Raw genomic sequence first — 27018 nt, 5'->3', positions numbered from 1 at the left:
GAAACATTTTGCTTTAACTTAAAAAATATATATATATGTATATTTACTTGACTGCAGTGACTACACAAATAGACTTTGAATGCAGGGCTACTGGTTGGTATTCCCTACCATCTTTATTTCATAAGCCATTTTTATAATACTCCACCTCCAGTTTCTAGTGCTGTTTTTCTTACACTGGAGCAAAAGCTGAAGAACATGTGAATTTCCAGATTTCCATAGAATAATGGTGGCCATCTACATTTGAATCTCTCCACCCGCTTCCCTTAAAAAATGTACTGAAAAGGAAAGAAAGTAAAGTCACTCAACACCCAAGCCTACAACATAAGCAGGAGAGAAAACATATTTAAACCTGGATGGACATGAGGAAATAACCATCTAAGACCTGAAGGGTCAGTGCCAGTGCCCACCCTAGGGAAGAGTCAGTCTGGGATCATGCCAAAAAGGGTGCAGGGTACAAGAGGGGAAGGGACTCAGATCATATCTGATTAAATAAACCCAGAAAGAGGGCCCCACCCTGGGTGACCAAAGATCTGGTACCTGGTGGACTGGATGACTGGCTACCGGGGAGTCATAAGGAAGTGGCTTGGAAAATGTGCAGGATCAGAGTGGCAGTCCCAGGCAGGTGCCAATTCTGAGAGAGGCAGTTGAAGAACAGGTGTCTTCTGGAAGTTGGATGGTAAAGGGAAAGGAGGCAGAGGCAAAAGATCATGGTCCTCCTGTAATGACATAGTATCTATCATAGAATCATAAGAAGGTGGACCAGAAAGAAGGTGGCAGCATTTACTAAAGAAACTGTACTTCACTGGAGCAACATAAGAAGGGGCTCTTGAACTAAGAAATAAATTAAACTATCCAAACCCCACCCCCACAGATCACCTGCTATTGTGAGTCCAGGAAAAGCTAACACACACAAACATGACAAAAAGAGCTCAGCATCTAAACAAAATTACCATAGAAATTTTAAAAAATAGCAAATGAGAATTCAAAATTTTGACAAATGAAAATATTCTCCCATATGGAAAAAAAGTCACAAAGCAGAAGAAAACATTTACATAATATTTCAACATGAATTAAATATAACTAAATCAGCAAATGCTGATATTTAAAAAAGTTACCATGAATCAAACATTTAAAAACTCAGACACCAAACTAGGGGAAGAAACTGAAAGAGAAAACAAAATCTCAGAAATGAAGGGTCATTATATATAACTAAAAGTATATGAAAGCATATAGAGAATGAAAATGAAAAGAGAGAAGCTAATTAATTCAAAATAAGGGAAAAAAAGAAGTAAAAATGATCAGAAAGGAACTGAAAGAAGCAAAAGATATGCAAACAAGGTTCAATAATATCTGTAATTGGAGTCCCTGAAAAAGAAACACAATAGAATGTCAATTTAAATCTATAATTAAAATAAACTCTGAAATAAAAGACCTGAGTGTACCCTACTGTGCATCTGGACACCTGACCCAGTTTGGTCACTTTTGAGACATATCTAGTAAAAAAGTCTTAGACTTTAAATAATAATAGTGATAATAAAAATCTTTCAGACCTCCAGAAACCTGGTCTGGGAAGATCCCACGTGCCGGGGAGCAACTAAGCCTGTGTGCCACAACTACTGAGCCTGCACTCTAGAGCCTGCAAACCACAACTACTGAGCCCATGTGCCACAACTACTGAAGCCCAGGCACCTAGAGTCCGTGTTCCGCAACAAAAGAAGCCACCACAATGAGAAGCCCGCACAGTGCAACAAAGATTAGCCCCCGCTCACCGCAACTAGAGAAAGCCCGCGTGCAGCAATGAAGACCCAACGCAGCCAAAAATAAATAAATAAAGTAAATAAATGTATTAAAAAAAAAAAAGAAGATCAGGGTAACATTAAATTTATCAACAGCAACATACAAAACAAGTATACAATGGGGTAACATTTTCTAGAAACTCAAGAAAGGGAAAGTATGAGACAAGGATTTTATATCAGTTGAACTGCTTTGCTATTATCAAAATTGTAGGAATGTTTTTTTTTTTTGCGGTACGCGGGCCTCTCACTGTTGTGGCCTCTCCCGTTGCAGAGCACAGGCTCCGGACGCACAGGCTCAGCGGCCATGGCTCACGGGCCCAGCCGCTCCGCGGCATGTGGGATCTTCCCGGACCGGGGCACGAACCCGTGTCCCCTGCATCGGCAGGCGGACTCTCAACCACTGCGCCACCAGGGAAGCCCCAGAATGTTTTTAATATACGGGCAAAAATCCAAAGAATCCTGAGAAATCTATTAAAGAATGAATTCCTCCAACTGAGAGATAATTGAGAACATTTAGAAATGGACAAGTGGTTAGCACAGAATATATTACTATAGATCTGACAAAAACAAACTTGTGGACAAGGATAGAAGAACAGCATTATATATTATATGATCTGACAAAGTAGAAATAACAGAACTAAAAATAAAACTGAAAGAGAAAGGCAAGAGAAAGGGTAAAATTGAATAAGTTGTTGATTTCCTTATAGGTAATAAGTGGGAGTCGAAGATGACATTTTAAGCCGACAAACCAAAGAGCAGAACCTAAAAGGGGACTAGAGAATTATATAAAGATATTAGTATAATGATGACACTAGAATAAACTACACATTGTTCTAAATATTAAAAGAACCAATATAAGATCAAAGATAAAAAATAAATATAACAATACAATGAAGCTAAGAATAAAAATTCTAGCAATATATAAAAACTCATCTACTGAAATAAAATATTTTCTGATTGGATCACAAAGAAAAACCTAATATTACACCTAATAACTACAAAATACACATTCTTTTCAAGACTACATGGCATAGACTCCAAGAAAGTGGACCAAGTCTCAAATTTAAAAGGATTGAAATAATAAAAAGTATGTCCTCTGACAACAACAGGATTAAACTAGAAATCAATAATCTAACAGAGAAAACCTGAAATATTTGGAAGATAAACAACACACTTTTAATAAACACATGGGTCAAAGAAGAAGTCACCATTTGCACCATTTCCACCATTATTCTTAACAATAATTTTGACATAAATTCTACCTTGTCAGATATACCAAGATTGTAATCTCAGCTCTCTCTGTGTTTGCAGGTAAACTTGGTACACTTTGCTGTAAAGGTACTTACCAGAAGACAATAAAGTGGTGTCTATAGAATCATAAGGAGAAAGGATTTGACAAGAATTCTTTGTCAAATTATTATTTTTGTTTGAAGGTAATAGAAAGATATTCTTCCATATGCAAAGATTTTTTAAAAAACCTTATCATTTATGTGCCTCTATGAAAATTAAAGTATTAACCAACTGATCAAAAGATTAACTAGGGCTTCCCTGGTGGCGCAGTGGTTGAGGGTCCGCCTGCCGGTGCGGGGGGCGCGGGTTTGTGCCCCGGTCCGGGAGGATCCCGCGTGCCGTGGAGCGGCTGGGCCCGTGAGCCGAGGCCGCTGAGCCTGTGCGTCTGGAGCCTGTGCTCCGCGGCGGGAGAGGCTACAGCGGTGAGGGGCCCGCGTACCGCAAAAAAAAAAAAAAAAAAAAGATTAACTAAAATTAGGAACTGAGAATGTGAAAGTTAAGGAGTATTTGTAATATAAAAAGTAATTAACATATAGATCAATATACATACTTTCTCTATATGTGATTACAAAGTTGAATGCAGAAGAAAAACTCTTTAGAAGAGTTATAAGATTTACAATATTATATTTCAGAAAGCTGGGTCTATGATCCCGGATTGAATTAAAAAGCACTTGAAAGTAGAAAATAAACAGGAAAATATTGATCAAAAAAGTAAAGGCACAATAGGGCTTCCCTGGTGGTGCAGTGGTTGAGAGTCCAGCTGCCGATGTAGGGGACACGGGTTCGTGCCCCGGTTCGTTCCCGGTCCGGGAAGATCCCACATGCCGCGGAGCGGCTGGGCCCGTGAGCCATGGCCGCTGAGCCTGTGCGTCCAGAGCCTGTGCTCTGCAACGGGAGAGGCCACAACAGTGAGAGGCCCGTGTACCGCAAAATAAATAAATAAATAAATAAAAAGTAAAGGCACAATAAAATTTTCTTTGGGTATTTCTGCTTCCAGGCAAGATGGAGCAACAGGCAGACTGGATTTACCCTCCTACCTAAAACAACCTAAAGAGAAACAGACAGAATATATGAAACAACAGTTTTCAAAAGATGAGATATCAGGCAAAGGACAGTGATCCCTGAGTGACAGGAAACAAAGGAGGTGAGTCTTATCATTGCCTTAGCTTACTACCTTGAGAATAATAAGATTCTAAGCCCTGGTACAGGGATGGGGAACTGAGGCATAAGCCAATGGACTCCCTGATTTGAGAGCTGAGGGCCCAGGGAGCTAGAGTTGATAGGATAGAGTACCGAACCCTGGAGATTTGCAGAGAGCCCCCTCAGAATATTTAGCTGAGCACTGATAAGATGTATGTGAGAGAACTACCCAAAACTAGGGAAAGAACCATCTGAAAGGATTAAAGGGACCAGTGCCCAACATTCACATGGAGTTGGGAAAAATAGTATCTGTTCCCATCAGCCAGATTGGAAAAACTTAAAATTCACAGGGCACTTGGTAGATTACTAGGGAGGTTTTGACTCAGCAGTGAAGAATAGGTAGCCCTAGACTGGACACTGCTCTGGACCTGCTTAATAAATCATAAATGCAATACCCAGAAGGCTCAAAGTATTCTCAACTAATTTAATTTCATCTCAGAACAAAGCAAGAAGATTCATAACAGTAAATAAATATCCAAGAAGGTAAATTGTACAATGTCTGGCATCAAATCAAAGATTAAAAGTCATGGAAACATGACCCATAATGAGGTAACCATTCAATCACAACCAACCCAGAACTGACACAGACGTTGGAATTATCAGAGGACATTAAAACTGTTATTATAAACTATATTCTGTATATTTAGAATGTTGGATATAAAAAAGATATAAAAGATCCAAATTGGACTTCTACAAGTGAAAACCTAGAACATATGAGATGAAAAACATACTGGATGGAGGCAAAACATTCTTGGACATAAATCATAGCAGTATTTTCTTAGCTCAGTCTCCCAAGGCAAAAGGAATAAAAGCAAAAATAAACAAATGGGACCTAATCAAACTTAAAAGCAAAGGAAATCGTCAACAAAATGAAAAGACAATCTGCAGAATGGGAGAAAATATTTGTACATGATGCAACTGATGAGGGGTTAATATCCAAAATATAAAAACAGCTCATACAACTCAATATCAAAAAAACAAACAACCTAATCAAAAAATGGGCAGAATGGGCTTCCCTAGTGGTGCAGTGGTTGAGAGTCTGCCTGCCGATGCAGGGGACATGGGTTCGTGTCCCAGTCTGGGAAGATCCCACATGCCGCGGAGCGGCTGGGCCCGTGGGCCATGGCCGCTGAGCTTGCGCGTCTGGAGCCTGTGCTCCGCAACGGGAGAGGCCACAACAGTGAGAGGCCCGCGTACCACAAAAAAAAAAAAAAAAAAAAATGGGCAGAAGACCTAAATAGACATTTCTCCAAAGAAGACAGATGGCCAATAGGAACATGAAAAGATGTTCAATATTGCTAATTATTAGAGAAATGCAAATAAAAACACAATGAGGTATCACCTCACACTGGTCAGAATGGTTAACATGAAAAAGTCTAGGGGACTCCCCTGGTGGCGCAGTGGTTAAGAATCCACCTGCCAATGCAGAGAACATGGGTTCGATCCCTTGTCCGGGAAGATCCCACATGCTGTGGAGCGACTAAGCCCGCGCGCCACAACCTCTGAGCTGGCTCTAGAGCCCACGAGCCACAGCTACTGAGCCCACGGGCTGCAACTACTGAAGCCCGTGTGCCTAGAGCCCGTGTTCTGCAACAAGAGAAGCCACCACAGTGAGAAGCCCATGCACCACAACAAAGAGTAGCCCCCGCTTGCCGCCCCCACTCGCCGCAACTTGAGAAAGCCCACGTGCAGCAAAGAAGACACAAGACAGCCAAAAATAAATAAATAAATAAAATATTAAATTATTTAAAAAAAAAAAAAGTCTACTACTAATAAATGGTGGTTCCCCTTTCTGGGAACCCTCTTACACTGTTGGTGGGAAAGTAAACTGGTGCAGCCACTGTGGAAAACAATATGGAGGTTCCTTAAAAAACTAAAAGTAGAGCTACCATATGATTCAGCAATCCCACTCCTGGGCATATATGCTGAAAAAGTAAAAACTCTAATTCAAAAAGATACATGCAGCCCAATGTTCATAGCAGCACTATTCATAGTAGCCAAGACATGGAAACAATCCAAGTGGCCATCGACAGATGATTGGTTTAAGAAGATGTGGTATATGTATACAATGGAATATTACTCAGCTGTAAAAAAGAATGAGTAATGCCATTTGCAGCAATATGGATGGACCTAGAGAATATCATACTAAGTGAAGTAAGTCAGACAGAGAAAGACAAATATTATGTGATATTGCTTATATACGGATTCTAAAAAATAATACAAATGAATTTATATACAAAACAGAAACAGACTCAGAGACATGGAAAACGAATTTATGGTTACCAAAGGGAAGGGAGGGGGCAAGGGATAAATTAGGAGTATGGGATTAACAGACACAAACTACTCTACATAAAACAGATAAGCAACAAGGATTTACTGCATAACCCAGGGAACTATATTCAATATCTTGTAATAACCTATAATGGAAAATAATCTGAAAACATATGAATATGTAACTGAATCACTTTGCTGTACACCAGAAACACAATATTGTAAGTCAAGTGTATTTTAATTTAAATAAATAAGTGATTATTATAAGTTCTGAATACTTTCAATTGCATGATTTATAAGATTATTGATGACTAGTACAAGATTCACAAATATTAAGCTAATAACTTGCATTCAAATATTTTAAATATACAAAATTCATGAATCCTTTAAAAAAACTATACATCAAAGGACATTCATTAGAATGAAAAGGCAATCTACAGAATGGGAGAAAATATTTGCTTAAAAACTAAAAATAGGTTCCTTAAAAAACTAAAAATAGAACTACCATACGACCTAGCAATCCCACTACTGGGCATATACCCTGAGAAAACCATAATTCAAAAAGAGTCATGTACCAAAATGTTCATTGCAGCTCTATTTACAATAGCCAGGACATGGAAGCAACCTAAGTGTTCATCAACAGATGAATGGATAAAGAAGATGTGGTACATATATATAATGGAATATTACTCAGCCATAAAAAGAAACAAAATTGAGTTATTTGTAGTGAGGTGGATGGACCTAGAGTCTGTCATACAGAGTGAAGTAAGTCAGAAAGAGAAAAACAAATACCGTATGCTAACACATATATATGGAATCTAAGAAGAAAAAGAAAAAAGAAAAATAAAAAGGTCATGAAGAACCTAGGGGCAAGATGGGAATAAAGACACAGACCTACTAGAGAATGGATTTGAGGATATGGGGAGGGGGAAGGGTAAGCTGGGACAAAGTGAGAGAGTGGCATGGACATATATACACTACCAAACGTAAAATAGATAGCTAGTGGGAAGCAGCCGCATAGCACAGGGAGATCAGCTCGGTACTTTGTGACCACCTAGAGGGGTGGGATAGGGAGGGTGGGAGGGAGGGAGATGCAAGAGGGAAGAGATATGGGGACATATGTATATGTATAACTGATTCACTTTGTTATACAGCAGAAACTAACACACCATTGTAAAGCAATTTTACTCCAATAAAGATGTTAAAAAAAAAAGAAAAGAAAAAAAATGCATGAAGGACTCAAGTAGATATTTCTCCAAAGAAGATACACAAATGGCCTGCGAACACATGAAAAGATGCTCAACATCACTAAATACAAGGGAAATGCAAATCAAAACCACAATGAGGTATCACTGCACACCCATTAGAATGGCTACTATGAATTTTTTTTTAAAGGGAAGGAAAGAATCAGTGCTGCTGAGGATGAAGAGAAACTGGAACTCTTACACATTGTTGGTGAGAATATAAAATGGTACAGCCACTATGCAAAACAGTACAGCAGTTCTTCAAAAAATTAGAAATAGAATTACCATATGATGCAGCAATTCCACTTCTAGGTATATAACTAAAAGAATACGCAAGAGGGAAGGGATATGGGAACAGATGTATATGTATAACTGATTCACTTTGTTATAAAGCAGAAACTAATAATAAAAAAAAAGAATAGAAAGCAGGGTCTCAAAGAGAGTTTTGTACACCTATGTTCATAGCAGCATTATTCACAATAGTCAAAGGTGGAAACAACACAACTGTCCAACAATGGATGAATGGATAAACAAAATGTGGTATACACATAAATGGAATATTAATCAGCCTTAAAAAAGGAAGGAAATTCTGATACATGCTACATGAATGAACCTTGAGGTTACTATGGTAAATGAAATAAGCCAGTCACAAAAAGACAAATGCTGTAGGATTTCACTTGTATGAGGTATCTGCAGTAGTCAAATTTATAGGGACAGAAAGTAGAAGGGTGGTTGTCAGGGGCTGGGGGGAGGGGGAAGTAGAGAACTGTTGTTTAATAAATATAGAGTTTTAGTTCTGCAAGATATAAAAGTTTCTGGAGATTAGTTATACAACAATGTGAATACACTTAACACTACTGAACTGTACACTTAAAAATGGCTAAGATAGTAAATTTTGTTATGTGTATTTTATCACATTTAAAAATAGATTAAAAAAAGAAAAATATACTGGATGGAATTAATAGAACATTAGGAATTGAGAAAAAAATTAATAATCTTGAAGGCATACTAACAGAATCTATCCAAAATGAAATACATAGAGAAAAAATAATTAAGAAAAGAAAAACAACAATGAAAAGAACATCAGCAAGCAAAGGGCAACTTTAAGTGTCCAGGTGAGAAGACTAAATATCTCCATTCTTCCCAAATTAATTTTCATGGTTAATCTCATTTAATTTTTAAGAAGCTTTTCTTGTAATGAAATAATTCCAGAGTTCATCAGAAAAAATTAAAAAGTGGAACTTGTCAAGAAAATTTTGTAAAGGAAATACAATGGGGAGGTGAATAGCTATTTCTGCCAGGTATTTAAATATACTCTAAAAGGTATGTTTACAACAGATTACAGATTACAACAGTGAGGTGCTAACACAAGAACAGCTAAGTCAGTGGACTAAAATAGATGGCACCAAGACAGATCATAGCACTAATAAGAACTTAGAACATAAAGTGGTACTAAAAATCAGTGAAAAAGGAAATATTCAATAATAATAATAATTAAATTATTATTCAATAATAATTACTCAAAAATCAGGCTGGGTTGTCTTGGTAATATTTGAAATAAAGCATCATTTTAGTTCAGAGGTTCTTAAACTTTGGCTCGTTAAGAATTATACTTCAGGGCTTCCCTGGTGGCGCAGTGGTTGAGAGTCCACCTGCCGATGCAGGGGACATGGGTTCATGCCCCGGTCCAGAAAGATCCCACATGCCGCGGAGTGGCTGGGCCCGTGAGCCATGGCTACTGAGCCTGCGCGTCCGGAGCCTGTGCTCCGCAACGGGAGAGGCCACAACAGTGAGAGGCCCGCGTACCGCAAAAAAAAAAAAAAGAATTATACTTCATTGGGCTTCACAGTATTTGTGAAAATGGGGTGAAAAGTGACTTATCTTTCCTTCAAAATTCCTCTTGAAACTGAAACCATAGGTAGGGAAAGTCTTTATAGTTTCATACTAAATTTTTAAGATATTTCACACCATCAGGTAATATTCGATTGTCACCACTGTCATGTTTTTTAATTAATTAATTAATTAATTAATTAATTTTTGGCTGTGTTGGGTCTTCGTTGCTGTACCTGGGCTTTCTCTAGTTGCGGCAAGCGGGGGCTACTCTTCGTTGCGGTGAGTGGGCTTCTCATTGTGGTGGCTTCACTTTTTGCGGAGCACAGGCTCTAGGCATGCGAGCTTCAGTAGTTGTGGCACACAAGCTCAGTAGTTGTGGCTCGCGGGCTTTAGAGCGCAGGCTCAGTAGTTGTGGTGCATGGGTTTAGTTGTTCCACGGCATGTGGGATCTTTCTGGACCAGGGCTTGAACCCGTGTGCCCTGCATTGGCAGGCGGATTTTTAACCACTGTGCCACCAGGGAAGTCCCCACTGTGATGTTATAACATCTAGAAGAGTTTCCCATTGATTAGAAAGGAAAAACATTCCTACCATTATGATTAGGGGTTCTGCTTTGGTTATATAAATTTAATGAAATATAAAGTAAGTTTAAAAATCCTTCGAAGTGTCTTGAAACAACCTATGGGCTGCTTATCAAGTTGAAAAGCAGAGAAACCATACAGAGTCAGAAAGAACTTGGAGAAGCCATGTTCCCTAGAATTGACAAACATGTTCTGTGGCTTCGAACAGATGAAAAGCTGAAGCAGTCAAGGAACTCAGACTGCAAAGAATGTCATCCACTCCAGAATGGCTATTTCTTCTAAAATTTAATATTTTGGAGCAGACCTAAGAGGAATTGATAACTACACAACTAGTGAAACGGATGCTCTTAGCATAGCCGACTCTGTTACTGCCATTACTGGCATTCCTATTTCATGAGACCTTTTTGAAATTTTCAGAAACTACCATCATCTTGAAAATGGTATTTCCAAGTAAATATCTTACTGAAAAAAAGGTCGAGAACTCTGAGCATAGACTGAGAATCTCTGACATTTGGCTCTCCATTTGTTTTTACTGCTTTGGAAGAGAAGCTCCTGACGTCAATGCGACTGGTTGCTTTCTGCATCGGCCGGCATGGGTGCCAAATGCTCTGTCACTGGTACTGAATGAATGCTTGCCTAGTGTTGTGAGAAGCATCACTTTCATCGGGACAGTGGGGGCTGAATCATTGCTTTCAGGATCTTTTATCAGGAAAATGGAGCAGAATGAGAGCAGGTCTTCACTTACTAAACAGAAATTTGCTGAATTTCCAGAGGAAAGTCTTGAAATGCTTGATTAGACATTGGGCAGAAATTTTACTTTTTTCAAATAGAAAAGGAAAGCCACTCTCTCATGGTTTCACGTACTTGGACAATAGTTTTGGTTGTAATATTCTAGTTACAGCCCTGCAGTCAACATTATGTCTGCTGATGAAGGACGCAGAGCTCCTGTTCTATTCAAGATGGGTCACTAGGAGTTCAGCATGCCTCTGACACTGAGGAAAGACCTTCTGCAATCTGGAGTTAAGGGTGGCAAAACTTCTTCTAATTCCTCAGCACGCAGAAGCAAGTATGTGCCAAACTCCTAAACGTTACTTCTGACGAAGATAATTTTAAGATTGAAATGTGGGTTTATAGTCCAAAATTGGTGATATGGATGAACATCAATGACTTGCACTTTGCCAAAGATAAGAACCTCAGTGAATCTGGGAACAGAGGAAATTATTCAAAATAAATTCAACTGTTTCTCAACTCAAGCCTACCCTCATTTGGCCAAGTATGCCACGATAGCTCCATTTGCTCATGTGTGCTTTTATTTATTTATTTATTTTTGCGGTACGCGGGCCTCTCACTGTTGTGGCCTCTCCCATTGCGGAGCACAGGCTCCGGACGCGCAGGCTCAGCGGCCATGGCTCACGGGCCCAGCCGCTCCGCGGCATGTGGGATCTTCCCGGACCAGGGCACGAACCCATGTCCCCTGCATCGGCAGGCGGACTCTCAACCACTGTGCCACCAGGGAAGCCCACTCATGTGTGCTTTTATAAGCCACAATAAGCCAAGTGTGCTTTTTTTTTTTGCCACCAAAACGAAACAAAACAAAAAAATCAAAACTGATTGGATGGCAAGCCTGACACATATATTATCATATCAAAACACTCAAAACTTTCTCCTGCTTCTGTAAGTCAAACTTCAACAGCCTTCATGGTGGAAGTTGGTGATAAGGTGAAGTTCAAGTTTTGCTTTGCTTGGAAATTTTTATTTCCTTTTTATCATAAAGTAGGTATTAATTTTTGCATTAAAAATGAGTGAGAGGCAAAGGTTTTCAAAGAATGTCATATTTTTCTATGTGTACATAGAAAAGAATGTGTAATCAGTATCTAACAACATAAAAGTAAATTCTATCTAAATTATTGTACATATGCTTAGGTACTTTTTTTGGTAACCTCATAGCTTTCAGAGTCTCAAGGAGCTCTGTGATTCAAAAATCTGAGAAAAACCCCATTCCTCTGATTTAGATATTGACCTCACGTAACAAAAAAAATCATTTCACAACAGTTCAAGAATTACATGGAAGAAAATCAAACCACAACACTTAGAAGAAAATATAAATGGTTAGCAGATTTCAAGCTGAGAAAAAAGCTTTCTGAAGAAAAAAGCAAGAGAAAAATAATAAATAAATAAATATGGTCATTCTCTAGCTCAATTATTTAATTTCACTTATATCTAAGGGGAAAATCCAAACTGTAAACAGAGGAGGTCATTTTCCCCTGGTCACTAGGGGACCAGTCAATCAGCCACTACCCCTTGATGTAACACCCAACAGAGGTTTAAAACTATTACACTAGACATTGTCACTCCATCAGTAGAAGCAATACCTCCAGTATATGTATATTTATATTTGTTTATCAAATGGATATATGTACTAATCTACTAATATATCTTATAAAATATATAGTTTAAAAAAGATGAGATAAAATTAACTACAAATACAAGTTCTAAAGTTTTCTTCCTGCACCCTTGCAGGTGTGTACACCTCCCCATTTTGGGGGCCACTGTTCAGCATGGTGGTGGCTAAACAGGAAGGCCCTGCCACCATTTCCAAAGCTGAGTCTGCATTCTGCTCCCCAGATTGTGTACTTCCTTCACATCTGCCAGCTCTCAGTATCACAACACACTGTTTTACTGCCTTCCTAGTGCAGATCATTATGGGACGTCATCTACTTATTTATGGGTTTACTTGTTTATTCCTACCCCCCGCCCCCCCGACTCCCCAACTAGAATAGAAGCTCCATGAGAGCCAGGATGGTGCCTGTCTTGTTCATTCCTAGTTCCTCCACACCTAGAACAGGGCTTGGTACATAGTAGGTGCTCATTAGATACTTATTGTGTAATAAGGGTATACAGCTGCTCCTCCACTCAAATTCCAGCTCTTCCCCCTGCTTGGTCCTCCATTCTCCTAGCAGGCAACAGGGCAGGTCCCCTGACCCTCTGCAGGAAGCAAACAATACCCTATCCTACTTCTTAGCACAGCTTCCACTTTAAAGACCTCTCATGGAGGGTGAGCCACTGAGGACGATCTTGCTCCTCATAGAAAACACAGGCCCCCAATCTCAAATCCAGAACTTAAAAATATATAATTACAGTATTTCTAAAGGCAGTTCTTCTTTTTTAATCATCTATTTGCAAGCTGAACTATCATATTCATGCAAAAGCGATCCTTCTCAATCAAGTCAAGCTGTTCTTAGAGCTTCTGTCCTGGGAGGGAAAAGAGACAGATGGGTAGGTACCTGATGGTTTTCCACACATCGAAGCCATCCAGAGGCTTGGTGCCCTCTGTGCTGCCCCCTGCCAGCTTCACCAGGGTCGGCAGCCAGTCGGAAATGTGGATGAGCTCCCGGTTCTTCACGCCCCTCCGTTTCAGCAAGGGGCCGGCTACAAAGCCCACCCCTCGCACGCCTCCTTCCCACAGGCTCCACTTTCTTCCTCGAAGGGGCCAGTTATTGCCCCCTGCCAGTGTCTGCCCACCGTTATCTGAAACACAATTAGGTCATGGCATGAGGACAAGGCTAACTATTAGATACATTTAAGAACAGAAGACTTGGATGCATGTTATTACTAAATGGTGCTTAGGAACTAAGAAAGAAGATTCCTCTTTCCCCTCTCCCATAGCAGCTACCCTCCTCCCACCCAGAACAACCCTCCATCTCACAGACATAACCAGGGCTCAGCACAGCACATGTCTGACACTAGACCTTTAAATCCTCTATGGAGAGGGCCACTGAAAAACAAGGAAGGCCCCTGAGGGGAACTGCTTGGGATAGAGTCCTGTGCTGAGCAACGACTAGGATTCAAATGCATGCATGCAACTTTGTGTAACACAGGAGAGTGAACCCAGGTAGGTGGAGCCCCTCCCCGTACATGAAAAGACACCTCTGAATAAGTTTCGCTTAGGAACCTAAGGCTCCTAATTAGTGGGGATAGCGAACCTTTTAATTTTCTTCCTGGAAAATTTTTCTAACATTTAAACTGGTAACAGAATTAACATTTGACTCCCTGGTGATCTGAACTCTTAAGTGTGAAAGCTGAAGACTTCGCCAGTGGGTTAAATGTCTCTGTACACAGAACAGTTGGATGGAAAAAATAATTGCAAGAAAAATTCCTCCCTTCTTGACAGGATAGCAGGACAAAGCTTCATCGTATACTGTATACCAGGGAAGAGAAGGTTTCTCTCCCAAGACAGCCAAGGGAATGGAGGACATTGGGGAAGCCAGAGAAGATACAAAAGTGACTTCAGTATCTTACCAGCTGGCTGGGGCTCAGAGGTAGAAATTAAGTTGGACTGTAGAAAGTAAAAAGTCATATTTCTTACATACTGAGATTGTAGAATCATATTATCTCTAAAAGTACTCATACACTTAGGTGACTTTAGAGATATGTTTTAAATATCACTTATTTGCATGTGCATTACACTCCGATTAAATGTTTTCTAAAAGCCACTGTTATCCAAATGAACCACAGGAGGGCAGTATGACAGATGTACTCTATAGAACGTTATGTATAAAGAAATCTGACACAGAAATCAAGCTCTATCAAAGCCAAAGGATGCTCATGGACTCTGCACCAGGCACCCTTTTAATTTCACATTATCACAGACTCTGGAGTCTGATAGACCTGGAATTGAAGCATGATGCCAGCCACTCACTAGGTGTGTGACCCAGGGCAATACACTGCCTCAGTTTCTCGTCTTTAATGTAGCGATAATAATTCCTACCTCATTCATGTATTATGGTGAGAATTAAGTGACATCATTTATAATAATGGTTTGGGGCTGGGTACCTGGCGCAATCTAAGTGCTCAATAAATGGTAGCTAATATTAATAACAATACAAATAGTCTAGTATTATAACTATTTTGTCATGAGAGAGAGACTTGAAAATGCCAAACAGCTAATAAGTGGCAAAGCTAGGATTCAAACAATGTCTGTGTGACTCCCAGGCTCCTCCTGCCCCCAGAGTGCCCTGCTCCTGAGGTCCCTGGTATAGAGTGAGTTTTATATCTATATAAAACTTTACTTCTCTATGAAAAACATAAGCATGGTCAATCTCAGCTAAGTTTACACTCTTCCCATGATACGGCAGGAGAGCTATCTCAAGGTCATGATAATTCCCTTACGAGGAGCCTCTGTTGCTGGTGGGTAAGAAATTCAAGGCTCTACTGTCAAGGAGGCTTCTGATCAAGCCCTTAACACACCAGGTCTTCAGTTCTTCTCTGTGATTCATGAGGGGGAGAAAGAAGGGTCTTGAGCTACATTAGAGGAAGGTAACAGTTCTTCAACACAGGTGGGTGACAATCACATCATTTGCTATCAGACAAGAACCTTTTCTTAAACCTCACATCTCTTCTTGACAAAGCAAACGGTCACCCAAGCCAGTTTATTAAATACACATTCTATTTCACACGAGCAGACCTGCACGCTCAAAACAGGGGGCACCATCTTTAGACAAAGGGAATTCCTCACACTCCACTGAGTATCAGTCACCAATAACCACTGTATCAAAACTTAAAAGAAGGTGCTGTTCATGTGATACAAAAATACACTGCAAAGAAGTGTTTACACTCTACCTGTGAAGTCAAGAATGGCTAAGACAGCACTATCATTCCCCTGTGCTGTCTGGATTGCTATAAATGATACTGGCTCAGGGCTTGTAGAAGAGGCCTGTTGTCTCCATTTTTTATAGATAACACTCCTTTGAAATATTAGATAATGTCTCTTTCAGCTCCACCTATTTGTTAGTGCTCATTACAGAAAGGGTGGATGATGAAGATGGTAGAAACAAGAGTGGAGGTGATGGGGAGAAGTGTGGGGTGGGTCTGGAATCTGATCTTAGGCCCTTGAGGTATGACTCAGGAAGGAAAATACTCTGGGCTGTAACGAGAATTTGGCCACGGCTGCTACCGTAGGAGCTGGAAGGTGTTTCCACATCTTATTTGGGAGGTGCCGAAGCAGTGCGTGTGACTGTTTTTGCATTAGCTTCTGTGATGTTTTTCCCATTAGCCATGATAAGCGATTCTATCGTCTGTTATCGATGTGGCTTCCTCCATCATTTTTTTTTTATTAGTTTCTGCTTTATAACAAAGTGAATCAGTCATACATATACATCTGTTCCCACATCCCTTCCCTCATGCATCTCCCTCCCTCCCACCCTCCCCATCCCACCCCTCCAGGCGGTCACAAAGCACCGAGCTGATCTCCCTGTGCTCTGCGGCTGCTTCCCACTATCTATCTACCTTACGTTTGGTAGTGTATATATGTCCATGCCTCTCTTTCCCTTTGTCACAGCTTCCCCTTCCCCTTCCCCATATCCTCAAGTCCATTCTCAAGTAGGTCTGTGTCTTTATTCCCGTTTTACCCCTAGGTTCTTCATGACATTTTTTTTTTTTTAATTCCATATATATGTGTTAGCATACGGTATTCGTCTTTCTCTTTCTGACTTACTTCACTCTGTATGACAGACTCTAGGTCTATCCACCTCATTACAAATAGCTCAGTTTCGTTTCTTTTTATGGCTGAGTAATATTCCATTGTATATATGTGCCACATCTTCTTTATCCATTCATCCGATGATGGACACTTAGGTTGTTTCCAGCTCCGGGCTATTGTGAATAGAGCTGCAATGAACATTTTGGTACATGTCTCTTTTTGAATTATGGTTTTCTCAGGGTATATGCCCAGTAGTGGGATTGCTGGGTCATATGGTAGTTCTATTTTTAGTTTTTTAAGGAACCTCCATACTGTTCTCCATAGTGGCTGTACCAATTCACATTCCCACCAGCAGTGCAAGAGTGTTCCCTTTTCTCCACACCCTCTCCAGCATTTATTGTTTCTAGATTTCTTGATGATGGCCATTCTGACTGGTGTGAGATGATATCTCATTGTAGTTTTGATTTGCATTTCTCTAATGATTAATGATGTTGAGCATTCTTTCATGTGTTTGTTGGCAGTCTGTATATCTTCTTTGGAGAAATGCCTATTTAAGTCTTCTGCCCATTTTTGGATTGGGTTGTTTGTTTTTTTGTTATTGAGCTGCATGAGCTGTTTATAAATTTTGGAGATTAATCCTTTGTCAGTTGCTTCATTTGCAAATATTTTCTCCCATTCTGAGGGTTGTCTTTTGGTCTTGTTTATGGTTTCCTTTGCTGTGCAAAAGCTTTGAAGTTTCATTAGGTCCCATTTGTTTATCTTTGTTTTTATTTCCATTTCTCTAGGAGGTGGGTCCAAAAGGATCTTGCTGTGATTTATGTCATAGAGTGTTCTACCTATGTTTTCCTCTAGGAGTTTGATAGTTTCTGGCCTTACATTTAGGTCTTTAATCCATTTTGAGCTTATTTTTGTGTATGGTGTTAGGGAATGATCTAATCTCATACTTTTACATGTCCCTGTCCAGTTTTCCCAGCACCACTTATTGAAGAGGCTGTCCTTTCTCCACTGTACATTCCTGCCTCCTTTATCAAAGATAAGTTGGCCATATGTGCGTGGGTTTATCTCTGGGCTTTCTATCCTGATCCACTGATCTATCTTTCTGTTTTTATGCCAGTACCACACTGTCTTAATTACTGTAGCTTTGTAGTATAGTCTGAAGTCAGGCAGCCTGATTCCTCCAGCTCCGTTTTTCGTTCTCAAGATTGCTTTGGCTATTCGGGGTCTTTTGTTTTTCCAAACAAATTTTGAAATTTTTTGTTCTACTTCTGTGAAAAATGCCAGTGGTAGTTTGATAGGGATTGCATTGAATCTGTAGATTGCTTTGGGTAGTAGAGTCATTTTCACAATATTGATTCTTCCAATCCAGGAGCATGGTATATCTCTCCATCTATTTATATCATCTTTAATTTCTTTCATCAGTGTCTTATAATTTTCTGCATACAGGTCTTTTGTCTCCTTAGGTAGGTTTATTCCTAGATATTTTATTCTTTTTGTTGCAATGGTAAATGGGAGTGTTTTCTTGATTTCATTTTCAGATTTTTCATCATTAGTGTACAGGAATGCCAGAGATTTCTGTGCATTAATTTTGTATCCTGCTACTTTACCAAATTCATTGATTAGCTCTAGTAGTTTTTCGGTAGCATCTTTAGGATTCTCTATGTATAGTATCATGTCATCTGCAAACAGCGACAGCTTTACTTCTTCTTTTCCAATTTGGATTCCTTTTATTTCCTTTTCTTCTCTGATTGCTGTGGCTAAAACTTCCAAAACTATGTTGAATAAGAGTGGTGAGAGTGGGCAGCCTTGTCTTGTTCCTGATCTTAGTGGAAATGGTTTCAGTTTTTCACCATTGAGGACAATGTTGGCTGTGGGTTTGTCATATATGGCCTTTATTATGTTGAGGAAAGTTCCCTCTATGCCTACTTTCTGCAGGGTTTTTATCATAAATGGGTGTTGAATTTTGTCGAAAGCTTTCTCTGCATCTATTGAGATGATCATATGGTTTTTCTCCTTCAACTTGTTAATATGGTGTATCACATTGATTGATTTGCGTATATTGAAGAATCCTTGCATTCCTGGAATAAACCCCACTTGATCATGGTGTATGATCCTTTTAATGTGCTGTTGCATTCTGTTTGCTAGTATTTTGTTGAGGATTTTTGCATCTATGTTCATCAGTGATATTGGCCTGTAGTTTTCTTTCTTTGTGACATCCTTGCCTGGTTTTGGTATCAAGGTGATGGTGGCCTCGTAGAATGAGTTTGGGAGTGTTCCTTCCTCTGATATTGTTTGGAAGAGTTTGAGAAGGATGGGTGTTAGCTCTTCTCTAAATGTTTGATAGAATTCGCCTGTGAAGCCATCTGGTCCTGGGCTTTTGTTTGATGGAAGATTTTTAATCACAGTTTCAATTTCAGTGCTTGTGATTGGTCTATTCATATTTTCTATTTCTTCCTGAGTCAGTCTTGGTAGGTTGTGCATTTCTAAGAATTTCTCCATTTCTTCCAGGTTGTCCATTTTATTGGCATAGAGTTGCTTATAGTAATCTCTCATGATCTTTTGTATTTCTGCAGTGTCAGTTGTTACTTCTCCTTTTTCATTTCTAATTCTACTGATTTGAGTCTTCTCCCTTCTTTTCTTGATGAGTCTGGCTAATGGTTTGTCAATTTTGTTTATCTTCTCAAAGAACCAGCTTTTAGTTTGGTTGATCTTTGCTATCGTTTCCTTCATTTCTTTTTCATTTATTTCTGATCTGATCTTTATGATTTCTTTCCTTCTGCTAACTTTGGGGGTTTTTTGTTCTTCTTTCTCTAATTGCTTTAGGTGCAGGGTCAGGTTGTTTACTCGAAATGTTTCCTGTTTCTTAAGGTGGGATTGTATTGCTATAAACTTCCCCCTTAGAACTGCTTTTGCTGCGTCCCATAGGTTTTGGGTCGTCGTGTCTCCATTGTCATTTGTTTCTAGGTATTTCTTAATTTCCTCTTTGATTTCTTCAGTGATCACTTCGTTATTGAGTAGTGTATTGTTTAGCCTCCATGTGTTTGTATTTTTTACAGATCTTTTCCTGTAATTGATGTCTAGTCTCATAGCGTTGTGGTCAGAAAAGATACTTGATACAATTTCAATTTTCTTAAATTTACCAAGGCTTGATTTGTGACCCAAGATATGATCTATCCTGGAGAATGTTCCATGAGCACTTGAGAAAAATGTGTATTCTGTTGTTTTGGGGTGGAATGTCCTATAAATATCAATTAAGTCCATCTTGTTTAATGTATCATTTAAAGCTTGTGTTTCCTTATTTATTTTCATTTTGGATGATCTGTCCATTGGTGAAAGTGGGGTGTTAAAGTCCCCTACTATGATTGTGTTACTGTCGATTTCCCCTTTTATGGCTGTTAGTATTTGCCTTATGTATTGAGGTGCTCCTATGTTGGGTGCATAAATATTTACAATTGTTATATCTTCTTCTTGGATCGATCCCTTTATCGTTATGTAGTGTCCTTCTTTGTCTCTTCTAATAGTCTTTATTTTAAAGTCTATTTTGTCTGATATAAGAATTGCTACTCCAGCTTTCTTTTGATTTCCATTTGCATGGAATATCTTTTTCCATCCCCTTACTTTCAATCTGTATGTGTCTCTAGGTCTGAAGTGGGTCTCTTGTAGACAGCATATATATGGGTCTTGTTTTTGTATCCATTCAGCCACTCTGTGTCTTTTGGTGGGAGCATTTAGTCCATTTACATTTAAGGTAATTATTGATATGTATGTTCCTATTCCCATTTCCTTAATGGCTTTGGGTTCGTTATTGTAGGTATAGTCCTTCTGTTGTGTTTCTTGCCTAGAGAAGTTCCTTTAGCATTTGTTGTAAAGCTGGTTTGGTGGTGCTGAACTCTCTCAGCTTTTGCTTGTCTCTAAAGGTTTTAATTTCTCCATCAAATCTGAATGAGATCCTTGCTGGGTAGAGTAATCTTGGTTGCAGGTTTCTCTCCTTCATCACTTTAATTATGTCCTGCCACTCCCTTCTGGCTTGTAGAGTTTCTGCTGAGAGATCAGCTGTTAACCTGATGGGGATTCCCTTGTGTGTTATTTGTTGTTTTTCCCTTGCTGCTTTTAATATGATTTCTTTGTGTTTAATTTTTGACAGTTTGATTAATATGTGTCTTGGCGTATTTCTTCTTGGATTTATTCTGTATGGGACTCTCTGTGCCTCCTGGACTTGATTAACTATTTCCTTTCCCATATTAGGGAAGTTTTCAACTATAATCTCTTCAAATATTTTCTCAGTCCCCTTCTTTTTCTCTTCTTCTTCTGGAACCCCTATAATTCGAATGTTGGTGCGTTTAATGTTGTCCCAGAGGTCTCTGAGACTGTCCTCTGTTCTTTTCATTCTTTTTTCTTTATTTTGCTCTGCAGCAGTTATTTCCACTATTTTATCTTCCACCTCACTTATCCGTTCTTCTGCCTCAGTTATTCTGCTATTGATCCCATCTAGAGTATTTTTCATTTCATTTATTGTGTTTTTAATCGATGCTTGATTCATCTTTAGTTCTTCTAGGTCCTTGTTAACTGTTTCTTGCATATTGTCTATTCTATTTCCAAGATTTTGGATCTGGGAAATAGAATCTTGGATCAGCTTTACTATCATTATTCTGAATTCTTTTTCAGGTAGACTGCCTATTACCTCTTCATTTGTTAGGTCTGGTAGGTTTTTATCTTGCTCCTTCACCTGCTGTGTGTTTTTCTGCTTTCTCATTTTGCTTATGTTACTGTGTTTGGGGTCTCCTTTTTGCAGGCTGCAGATTCGTAGTTCCCATTGTTTTTGGTGTCTGTCCCCCGTGGCTAAGGTTGTTTCAGTAGGTTGTGTAGGCTTCCTGGTGGGGGGGACTAATGCCTGTGTTCTGGTGGTTGAAGCTCGATCTTGTCTTTCTGGTGGACAGGTCCACGTCTGGTGGTGTGTTTTGGGGTGTCTGTGGCCTTATTATGTTTTTAGGTAGCCTCTCTGCTAATGGGTGGGGTTGTGTTCCTGCCTTGCTAGTTGCTTGGCATAGGGTGACCAGCACTGTAGCTTGCTGGTCGTTGACTGAAGCTGGGTGCTGGTGTTGAGATGGAGATCCCTGGGAGATTTTTGCTGCTTGATATTATGTGGAGCTGGGAGGTCTCTTGTGGACCCGTGTCCTGAAGTTGGCTCTCCCACTTCAGAGGCACAGCACTAACTCCTGGCTGCAGCACCAAGAGCCTTTCATCCACCCGGCTCAGAATAACAGTGAGAAAAAGTAGAGAGAAATAATTAGTAGAAGAAAGAAAGAGAGATTGAAAGAAAGGAAGAAGGGAAGAAAGGAAGGAAGGAAGGAAGGAAGAAAGAAAGGAGGGAGGGAGGAAGGATGGAAAGAAAGAAGGAAAGAAAGGAGGGAGGGAGGGAGGAATGAAAGCAAAAGGAAGAGTGAATGGAAGAAGAGAGGGAGGGAGGGAGGAAGGAAAGAAAGAAAGAAAGACAGGAGGGAGGGAGGGAGGGAGGAAGGAAAGAAAAAGAAAGTGGAAAGAAGAAGGGTGGGAGGGAGGGAGGGATGGAGGAAAGAAAAAGAAAGAAGGAAAGGAGGAGCGGAGGGAGGGAGGGAGGAAGGGAAGGGAGGAAAAAAAGAAAGAGCAGGTAAAGTAAAATAGAATAAAGTATGAAATATAGTAGCGTTATTAAAATTAAAAAGTAATTATTGAAAAAAAACACGGACCGATAGAACCCTGGGACATATGGTGGAAGCAAAGCTATACAGAGAGAATCTTACACAGAAGATTACACATACACATTCACAAAAAGAGAGCAGGGGGAAAAATCAAAAATCTTGCTCTCCAAGTCCACCTCCTCGATTTGGGATAATTCGTTGTAAAAAGAGGAAAAGGGCGAAAAGTCTGAAATCTTGCTAAGTCCACCTCCTTAATTTGAGATAATTCGTTGTAAAAAGAGGAAAAAAAAAGGGGGGAAAGTCTTAAATCTTGTCCTCAAGGTCCACTTCCTCAATTTGGGATGATTCGCTGTCCATTCATGCACTCCACAGACGCAGGGCACATCAAATGGACCGTGGAGCTTTAATCCGCTGCCTCGGAGGCTGCACAGAGAGATTTCCCTGTCTCTGCTCTCACAGCTCCCGGGTCTCAGCCTTGGACCTGGCCCCGCCTCTGCGCGTAGGTCGCCGGAGGGCGTCCGTTCTTCGCTCAGACAGGACGGGTTTAAAGGAGCCGCTGATTCGGGGGCTCTGGCTCACTCAGGCAGAGGGGAGGGAGGGGAATGCCCTCTCCTCGCGCACCAGGCAACAAAAGGGAAAAAAGTCTCTTGCCTCTCCGGTAGCTCCAGACCCTTTCCCCGGACTCCCTCCGGGCTAGCACTAACCCCTTCAGGGTCTCTTCCTGCCGCCAGCCCCAGACCTCTCCCTGCGCTCCGACTGAAAGCCGATACCCGAGCCTCAGCTCCCAGCCCCGCCCGCCCTGGCGGCCGAGCAGACAAGTCTCTCGGGCTGGTGTGTGCCTGAGGGCACCGATCCTCTGTGCCAAAACCTCTCTGCTTTGCCCTCCGCACCCCTGTTGCTGTGCTCTCCTCCGCTACTCCGAAGCTTTCCCCCTCCGCCACCTGCAGTCTCCGCCCGCGAAGGGGCTTGTAGTGTGTAGAAACCTTCCCTCCTTCACGGCTCCCTCCCACTGGTGCAGGTCCCGTCCATATCCTATTGTCTCTGTTTATTCTTTTTTTCTTTTGACCTACCCAGGTATGTGGGGAGTTTCTTGCCTTTTGGGGGGTCTGAGGTCTTCTGTCAGCGTTCAGTAGGTGTTCTGCTGGAGTTGTTCCACGTGTAGATGAATTTCTGATGTATCTGTGGGGAGGAAGGTGATCTCCGCATCTTACTCTTCCGCCATCTTCCTCCGGCCCCCCATCATTTTTTTGAGAGCACTCCAGGGAGAAAGCACTGTTAATTGACACACCTGCAACTCATTCTCTTGGGCCCCCAGTCACAAAGCCAACTGCAGAATCCACTTCACGAAGAGGACAATTCAGCTTTGCCAGGGACCTGGCCAGGCGGCACTAGCTGATGGTCTCCACTTATCAGCAAAAATCCACAGACTTAGGCCTTTGAGAAACAGGGTGCTGTCCAGTGGTTCTAGTGCATTTGCCCAGGTATTTCAAGGAGTTGGACATAAAACTGATCAGAGTAACAGTAAGAATAAAATCAGCTCATTTGAAACAAGGTTGAGAAGGGGGCTTCCAATACCGTTCACTTAAGTCTGACATAAAGTTCAAAAAGACAATGGAACCACCACCATTTCAAACACGTTTCTTTTCATTTTCTCTCTTAATTTTCCTTTGGGCAAAAGTTAATTTTTGTTCTTGTTAAGAATTAATTTTCAAGAGAAAATTTTCAGGTTTCATTTCCTGGCTGACTTATGAAAAAACTTCCAAATCAAAATAAGATGACTCGCCTTTCTGTCTGGCGGCAGCCATCAGGTGAGCTGAGATGCGTGCTTACAAGTACCTCCAGGAGCTATGGAGGAGGAAGCAGTCGGATGCGATGCGCTTTTGCTCAGGGTGCGCTGCCGGCAGTACCGCCAGCTCTCGGCGCTGCTCCGGGCGCCCCGCCCCACCCTGCCCAACAAGGCACGCTGGCTGGGCTACAAGGCCAAACAAGGTTATGCCATATGTTGGATTTATGTGCACTGCGGTGGCCGCAAACGCCCAGTTCCTAAGGGTGCCACCTACAGCACGCCTGTCCACTATGGTGTCAACCAGCTCGTTTGCTCAGAGCCTTCAGTCTGTTGCTGAGGAGCGAGCTGGACGCCACTGTGGAGCCCTGAGGGTCCTGAATTCTTACTGGGTTGGTGAAGATTCTACGTACAAATTTTTTGAGGTTATCCTCATTGATACATTCCATAAAGCTATCAGAAGACACCCTGACACCCAGTGGATCACCAAACCAGTCCACAAGCACAGGGAGATGCTGGGGCTGATGTCTGCAGGCAGGAAGAGCCGCGGCCTTGGCAAGGGCCACAAGTTCCACGACACGATCGGTGGTTCTCGCTGCGCAGCCTTGAGAAGGCTCAATACTCTCCAGTTCCACCGCTACCGCTAATATAAGTAATGTTTGTAAAATTCTTACCTAATAAACAGTTTAGGACATCCATGTCTGCTTAAAAGTGTTTTTTAATGTCTGTTAAAACTAGTTGTGTGCAGATTGTTCACTGAATGCATTGTCAAATTCTGAAAATTAAAGTGCAATAATGTTTGAAGACTTTAAGTGATGGTGTACCTTGTTTCTAATAAGGGAAATGCCTTTGTTTTTGCTTTATTAGGGAGTTGATATGTCTGTGTTTAAAATGCTGTTTGGGGGACTCCCTGGTGGTGCAGTGGTTAAGAATCCACCTGCCAATGCATGGGTTTGAGCCCTGGTCCAGGAAGATCCCACATGCCACGGAGTAACTAAGCCTGTGCACCACAACTACTGAGCCTGCGCTCTAGAGCCTGCGAGCCACAACTACTGAGCCCGCGTGCCACAACTACTGAGCCCGCACGCCTAGAGCCGGTGCTCTGTAACAAGAGAAGCCACCGCAGTGAGAAGCCCACGCACCGCAACGAGGAGCAGCCCGCGCTCACCGCAACTAGAGAAAGCCCACGTGCAGCAATGAGGACCCAACGCAGCCAAAAAAATAAAATAAATAAATTTTAAAAAATGCCATTTGGTACAATAGGTGTAAAATTCTGTAAAAGAGGAGTGCAGAAACGAGCCATGCAGATTTGTTGGTGCATGTGATGAAATCTACAGCTTTACTGGGGTAATACAATGCTCTGCTGGTTTCCTCTAAAGTGGCTGTTCTATGGAGTTTGGCAAGGACAAACTTTAAATTGGGTTTTCCTTGGAAATGTGAAGGATGTCGTGATCCTTTATCATGATCATATGCAGGAAAATAATGAAAGTTGACTAGGGCCCACATTTTTAGACTTAATCTACCATTCCATTTATGTAACTGCTGCTTCCAAAAGGCGAAAAGTAAAGGAATGCCACCATTTTTTAAGAGAATTGAGTAAAACTCTTGCAAGATGTTTCTCTTACAAATTGCAACAAATCCTGGTTAACCTAAATTAAATTGCCTTGGCCTCCATGGTACCACTGAAGTTCACATAAAAGGTGGGAGTTCCTGATTCAATCCTATCACTCTGGGATCTGTAGAATACTTAACTTCATGCAAAATAGTCATGGTATTTACACTAGTGTATATCGAAACTGATGGAACACTAGGTAAATGAGAAGGGAGTTTTTAACCCTAAGGTTTGTAAGCTAGTGATGCTAGGATTGGGAAATTGGTGTTCATCAGGTACCTTTCAAGTGTGGGAGGATAGAAAAGGCATGGATCAAAATTTTAAATGTTTTATCTGTAGTATTAGTTTGTGACCATTTTATGAACTCTAAGCCACCTTAGGGGGGAAAATTGGGTTGGTTTTATTTAAAAGTAACATTGCTAAGTCCAATCAGTGTTATCTTGGGTCAAGCCACTTTATCCATTCCCACAAGGCTACTGAGCAGAGTCATGTAGCTGGTGTCAATACAAGTTCAATTGGTTTCCGAAAAAAAAAAAAAGGAAAAAAATTAGATGACTCCAACTAGTAAAGGAAGCTATGAAACATTTTTTTGGGGGGAAATCATTTTTCAGCAATGTTTTTGGCAGGGGGAAAACCTAATTATAAAATCTTTGCCAGGGACTTCCGGGGAAGATGGTGGAAGAGTAAGACGCGGAGATCACCTGCCTCCCCACAGATACACCAGAAATACAGCTGCACGTGGAACAACTCCTACAAAACACCTACTGAATGCTGGCAGAAGACCTCAGACCTCCCAAAAGGCAAGAAACTCCCCACGTACCTGGGTAGGGCAAAGCGGAGAGATTCCCGCACAGAGGATCGGTGCCGACCGGCACTCACCAGCCCGAGAGGCTTGTCTGCTCGCCCGCCGAGGCGGGCGGCGCTGGAAGCTGAGGCTCGGGCTTCGGTCAGAGCGCAGGGAGAGGACTGGGGCTGGCGGCGAGAACTCAGCCTGAAGGGGGCTAATGCGCCACAGCTAGCTGGGAGGGAGTCCGGGAAAACTGTGGAGCTGCCGAAGAGGCAAGAGACTTTTTCTTCCCTCTTGGTTTCCTGGTGCTCGAGGAGAGGGGGTTAAGAGCGCTGCTTAAAGGAGCTCCACAGACAGGCGCGAGCCGCGGCTGAAAGCGCGGAGCCCAGAGACGGGCGTGGGACGCTGGGGCTGCTGCTGCCGCCGCCAAGAGGCCTGTGTGCGAGCGCAGGTCACTGTCCACGCCACC

General features: G+C 41.3%; 1 protein-coding gene and 1 pseudogene across 2 annotated transcripts in view; one reads left to right on the top strand and one right to left on the bottom strand.

Moving 5' to 3' along the window:
• ARSB (arylsulfatase B) overlaps positions 1-27018 on the bottom strand; it is a gene marked incomplete at its 3' end in the record, with an annotated part of 190478 nt that overhangs the window by 81699 nt on the left and 81761 nt on the right. The window contains exon 5 of the mRNA XM_079702369.1: positions 13499-13742. Coding sequence (XP_079558495.1) covers positions 13499-13742 — 244 coding nt within the window. The remainder of the gene's footprint in view (positions 1-13498; positions 13743-27018) is intronic.
• On the top strand, positions 24186-24797 carry LOC307051636 (large ribosomal subunit protein eL15-like; annotated as a pseudogene). Its single transcript has one exon. The product of its transcript is annotated as a large ribosomal subunit protein eL15-like (transcript).

Source organism: Hyperoodon ampullatus, assembly GCF_949752795.1.
Source record: "Hyperoodon ampullatus genome assembly, chromosome: 4".
NCBI lineage: Eukaryota > Metazoa > Chordata > Mammalia > Artiodactyla > Ziphiidae > Hyperoodon > Hyperoodon ampullatus.
The sequence above is the reverse complement of the archived record's forward strand: the minus strand, read 5'-3'. Positions and strand labels throughout refer to the sequence as shown.